At 36.4% G+C, this 6,335-nt stretch overlaps 1 protein-coding gene across 1 annotated transcript; it reads left to right on the plus strand.

The window, feature by feature from the left end:
- Positions 1–177: 177 nt before the first annotated feature.
- LOC122577331 lies at positions 178–2,258 on the plus strand. Its single transcript, XM_043748611.1, has 2 exons — positions 178–233; positions 334–2,258. Exon 2 carries the CDS (start codon positions 341–343, stop codon positions 2,198–2,200), a length of 1,860 nt encoding a protein of 619 aa, XP_043604546.1. The 5' UTR covers positions 178–233; positions 334–340; the 3' UTR covers positions 2,201–2,258.
- Positions 2,259–6,335: the final 4,077 nt, after the last annotated feature.

Below are 6,335 nucleotides of genomic sequence, written 5' to 3' on the forward strand. Positions count from 1 at the left end.
GCTTACAAAGCAACGCAACTGACGCAACTGAGCAAGGTACCTCAGTACTAAATAACAAATTACTGCTCAAATAATGAGAAAGATAGTGGGTGACAAAAAGCCGATTAATAGGCTATCGGTCGGTAAAGTGCTAGCATCACTTTAGATTTTGGTCTAACAATTGTGTTATACTTGCAGATGTGTTAAACATCCGAAGAAGGAAAACAACGCGTTGGATAAAATTATTTGGAAAGGTAAGAAAGATTTTTCTTCAAATGTTTATCTTAAACATTGTAATTTTATAAAGTATATATTAATAGAGAAATATTTTTTTATCGATATCCAAATGTGAAGTAACAGAATGAGTGACGCTGAGGAGCAACAGTTGACAGAACAAGTCGATTCATTGAGTATCGATCAACCCACAAGTAGTGGAGAAGAAAAGCAGCCAGATACGCAGAACTTAAACAGTGACCAGAAGGAAGCGTACCGTAATATATGCGAAAAATTAGATCAAAATGGTAACTCAGTTATCATGATCAATGCTCCAAGCGAAACTGGTAAAACGTTCCTTCTGCGCACTTTGGCTAAAAACTACCAGAAATCAGAGTTTATTACATTCCGGAAAGACCAGGCAAGTAATATTACATTGGAGGGTATACAGACGAACACGTTTGTGTCTTTTTGTACGCGTCACTTTAATCTAACGTATCATCAAGCAATTCAAATGTTTCACACGTCCCGTAAAGATATGATTGAAGAACTTTATAAGGTAATCCTGTACTCTAAAAAATTTGTCGCTGAAGACACATCCGTTCTTATTTTAGACATATACACTATACCCTCACCGGCCATGTTGATTCTATTATACATACTGTCCCTTAAACATAAGCTGCACTTAATTTTTGCTGGAGATGGTTTGCAATTAAATTCTATCAGTAAATCTGTATTTCATAAGGAAAGTAATTATTATATTATTCAGATATTGCAGAACTTGACAATAAGTAATTTAAATAAAAGCATGCGAATACATGATCCTGTGCTTCAAGAAAAAGTACAAAATTTTTATAAACTTCTGCAGCAAGTACAACTTGCTGGGAACGTTCCGTTGAATTATAACATACGTTACTATCTATATACTATGTTTCGACCGCAATATCACGCTTCTGAGAGTTTTGATACTATTTACATTGCTCAAACTCATTGCAACATTACAAGACGTTTATATCGCTACATCCATCAACTGAACTTGACTGGTACAACGTATTATGAAGCACCATTTTGTTATGGACTAGACAAAACCAAGTTCCCTCTTGATAGTAGTAATCCTGATAGTCATAAATATAAATTTTTTCCCACCTTGCTGTTAGTACGAGGATGTAAATATATATATATTACTGAAGAAGGTATCCATCATGTTGTTCGCTTGAAGGATATACTGTTTAAAGACAATGAAATTGAGAGTTTGATAATCAGTTTTTTGAAAGGTACAAAAGACGTTGAAACAATTAAACGGGTTAAGCTTAATTATTATCAGATTTTACCAGATTATCGTAACTGGTTATGCAAAACCAGTAGAATTGATAATAAAAATGATATATGGCAATTTCCTTTACGTCCATATGTGCTGACATATCATGCTACTGTAGGACGAACAATCGACGAAGCGCCTGTAGAGCTTAGTGCCGAGTGTGTATACGCTAATTTCTTATACGTTGGTCTTTGTTCTGTACGCCAGAATTCCGATATTCATAAAATTCATGATGAACGAGATCTGCCAGGATACTTGATCACGAAGTATATGGAAACTCTTTCAGCAAATGAAGACAGTAAAGAATACTATTATCGTTGTGATTTGACCAAAAGTGAAATTGATGAATATATTGATAAGAAAGACGGCAAGAATCTAGATAATATCAAATGGACGACTATGAATGATATACATAATTTTGAGAGAAGACGAACAGGCTTTATCCGCATTAAACGTAGTGAATACCAGAAGTCCAACAAAAAAGTAGATACACCATTCATGCAAATTACAAAATTTGTCAAAGAAAATCGAGACGCGATACTTCACACAATTGAAATCTCACCTTTTAAAGATTTTGACAAGTATTGCAAAAAGGAAAAGAAAAAGAAGGAGGGGGAACAGCAACAAGAGGACGAAAAATCAGATGCATTATGTTACTTAATTGATGAATACAATCAGTGGTTTAATTAAAAAGGAAAAGGATGATACAAGGAACAAAGAATGAAAAAGATTTAAAAGAATAAGTCTGTGTGCGAATATTAAAAAAAAATTCATACTTTTATATTTTATTTTGATATATTTTCATAAGAGTCTATATATATATATATATATATATGTCATATATATATAGATAGATAGACTATATATATATATATATGTCAAATTATCATCAGAATTTTGTGTCGAATTGTCATTAGAATTTTGGGTGCGTATCAATTCTTCATTTGGATTTACCATTGTTTAACTCAACTAAATTATGTTACACCAAAATTATATAACACGTATAGATAGGACTTTTACAAGGTTTAACAATAAATAAGTTTAACGAACGCTTTTAACAATATTCTTGGGTTCAAACGAATCCACGGTCAACGGGAAACTCTTTGTACAATACATTATATTTTCTCTGAATTGCAAATAACGTTAGCTGTGTCACTCGGTTTCTTCTAGACTGATCACCCAATATCAGTAAACTCTCAAAGGAGATCACAATAAAAGACTGCCTGAATCTCATTTGTCAATTACATGTTGATTAGGAATATCAACAAAACTCCAGCCGCCGTTGCTAGGCAGTCCTGCATAGAGCCGACATTGCTTCTGGCCGGGGCTTGTCCGTTAATACAGCGTGTCCCTCAATATCGGTACTTCTTCTGTCAGATTAAACGTTCATCCCGTGACCGTGGCTACGTTCAGCGAACAGTTGTGTCACCTCGAGCCCAAGTATTCCAAAAGAAATGCTCAATGTCCCTACATCTCCGACATATATATAGACTCTTATGAAAACCCGATATATATATAATATATATATAATAATATATAAATAAATATATAATTATAATATATATATAATAATATATATATGTCGGGTTAAGGTTAGAATTTTGGCTGTTCTAGGAATCTTCACTCACTAACATTGTCTATCAGTCGTTTTGAACAGTAAATTTTCGATACATTTACTCCACCTACGACCGACCGCGCGCGATGATGGGGACCAATCGCCAGTTAAACGCCGCTAATGCCTTCAAATGGCCCTTCAAGTAGGTCCATGATGCAAATGGTTTAGCGCGTTTGACTGTGCTCTATTGCTAAGATTGCAAACCGACGGTATACTAACTCGCATATCGACCTTATATAAATTTCCGAAAGCAGAACCTCTTGCTATAATTTTCTGGTTTTGCAAAAACATACAATTTTTCCCTTCTTTTAAAATACAGAAATCTATGCCTTTCTTTGCGACAGCTCTAATGGAAAATAGGTTTCTTTTCATACCTGGGACATACAAGACATCGTTCATCGTACATGCTACCCACTTGCCGTCCACAAAAGTCTCTACCTTGATTTTTCCTTTGCCGCACGCATCCATGAACGTACCATCGCCGATTTCTATCTTCACCGTGTTTTCGAATTTTTCGAAGACGCTGAACCACTCTTGTCGTCCTGTCATGTGATCCGTAGCTCCCGAGTCGATTATCCACACATCATGGTTTGCCGCCTGTATCGCCGAGGTGCTTCCTAATAGACCAATTCTGGGTTCCTGGTTGTCTCTGCTGTTGCTTCCTTTATTATTTTTGAAGCAATTTTTGCTGGTGTGGCCTTTCTTTTTGCATATAAAGCATCTGAAGCAATCCTTCTTTAGATGGCCAACTTTTCCACACCCAAACTATAATATTTTACCAAATGTCCTAATGGACAAATTGTAAAATGATTTATTTAAAAATAAAAAAATAATAATAAAAAAAAAAACTTTTCCACAGTTGAAACAACTCGGTCCTTGTTTCTCGTATTCACGTTTGCTTGACCGCTTCTGCTGTTCTCTTTTATAATTGTTACTTGTTACCAGCGCCACCGATGTTTCCTGGTCGTCTTTCTTCCATCTGATTTCTTCCGCCATCAGCCTGGTACTAAGCCTGTCTAAGATCTTCTTTTCTTCTTCCACCGAATCCCACGCACTGTGAAAATGATCAAATTTGTTTGGTAACACCGACAAAATACGCGTTATCAGCATTTTCTCGCCAATTTCACTCCCAAAGGCTTTCATCTTTGCCGCTATCAGTTCCAATTTTGATAAATTGTGACAGACATTTTCAGATTCTTCCCATTTAAAATCGAAGAACTGCTTCTGGACCATATTTAGATTCTCATCCGACTTCATGTCATATACTGTATTTAACTTCTTCCACATTTCATGTGCTGTTGTGCAACATAGAACAAGATCCAACGGTTTCTTTCCTACTGAGGTCACGATTAATTTTCTCGCCAACCGATCTGCCTTCAAAAATTTTTGGCTTTCGATTTCTTTCTCCACACTGTTACCTGGATGACACAGATTCCCTTCACACACGTTGATCAGGTCGTCATCTTCCTCCAAAAGTGTACGCATGACAAAGCGCCACTGGAGCCAGTTTTCTTCGCCACGTAACATTTCGATCTTCGCACTTGCTGATTCCATTTTAGTACTATCACGTACTTTACTAAGCACAACACTTTAACAATTTATTCACTTCACGTTGCTACCTTATAATTTACAGACCTGGGCCCATAACCCAGGTTATTAGATGTATAATGAGAGAGACGAGTGGATAAATTATAAGGTAGAAAAATATATCTGAAATACGGAAGTGAAAAAATACAAAAAATTGAAATAATAATATGAGCTGGTCCAGATTAGCACGCTAGCAGTGTTACTCTATAACTGAAAAACCCTGAAGCCAACGTTGCCTGTCGAATGTTTATGGTCTGCCTTCGTCGCAGTCTTTTGTCTATGCGCTGTCGATGGCTTCAATGCTTTAGAAAACTAAAAAGACCAGATGTAGAGTTTTCTTAAAAGCGCTGACCTTCAACAGTTATAAGGACTGTAAGATGCAATGTTTGCGAGCTAACATTGTCTACCAGTCGTTTTGAACAGTAAATTTTCGATACATTTACTCCACCTACGACCGACCGCGCGCGGTGATGAGGACCAATCGCCAGTTAAACGCCGCTAATGCCTTCAAATGGCCCTTTAAGTAGGGCCATGATGCAAATGGGTTATAAATGCAAGAATGAATTATGCGCAAGGTTCCAGTTCTGTGTCTGTGTTAAAAATTTAAATTTACATAAACATCCGCAATTTAATAATTATATTGAGCCTTCAAATTGGTGCTTCTTGAGTTACATTCATAACATGTTGTAGAATTAACACGTTGACGCCGGCCCTGATATTTATGGTTTTCTCCGTGAGGCGACGCCCGGAGCACTGTCTGCTTCGTGGGGCGGCGCAAGTGTCAGATTAGACTGACAATTTTTCAACTTTGACTTCAATTTATAGCAAAATTACAAAAGCTATACGATTCCTGTTGGGTTCAATGAATTCCGCGGACTTCAACTAATACATTGATATACAATAGTTTAGCAATATCAATTTGTATGTATCTATAAATGTTAAGTAAAGCTGACGGGGCTCTAATTTTGTACTCTTCGAAATCGAAATCGAAAAATTTTTCAATTCCGTATAGGAAAAAAAATAGTCATGCGTGTTCGTCGGAGAACGACGGCGCGCGGAAGGAACATGCATTTTTTTTTTTATTATATCGTTTATTTTTAATTTTACAATTTGTCCAGTGGGACATTAGGTAAAATGTTATAACATATGATTGAATAGCATGTGGATGGTTACCCCCAGCGGGGTGCCATCTTCGCGTTTTTTAGCTTATATCCTTTATGAGATCAGCTGGGTGTTTCCTTTTTAGTCTTCTTTCTATTCTTGCGTTGATCGTTTCCGTAGCCAGCCTGTTTGGGTGTGTTATTATTCTTTCTCTGTACCTTTCCGCGTATCTGGTAATCTCCTCCTTGACCGTTGGTATTCCGAGGTCCTTCCGTATATCCTCGTTTCTAACGTACCATGGGGCGTTTACTATTGTTCTCAGGATTTTTGATTGTAATGTCTCTATTTTGTTTATATGGCTCTTTGCTGCTGTCCCCCATAGTGGTATTCCGTATGTCCAGATTGGTTTTATAATTGTTTTATATATTTTAAGTTTATTTTCTATGCTTAGTTTGGATTTTCGACTTGTTAGCCAGTGCATTTGTCTCCTTGTTGTCTGTATTTTGTCTGTTATTGATTTGA

Source organism: Bombus pyrosoma, linkage group LG18 (genome assembly GCF_014825855.1).
Source record: "Bombus pyrosoma isolate SC7728 linkage group LG18, ASM1482585v1, whole genome shotgun sequence".
Lineage (NCBI taxonomy): Eukaryota > Metazoa > Arthropoda > Insecta > Hymenoptera > Apidae > Bombus > Bombus pyrosoma.

Coding starts and splice junctions, on each gene's coding strand:
- LOC122577331 (XM_043748611.1), top strand. CDS start 341: ATGAGTGACGCTGAGGAGCAACAGTTGACAGAACAAGTCGATTCATTG.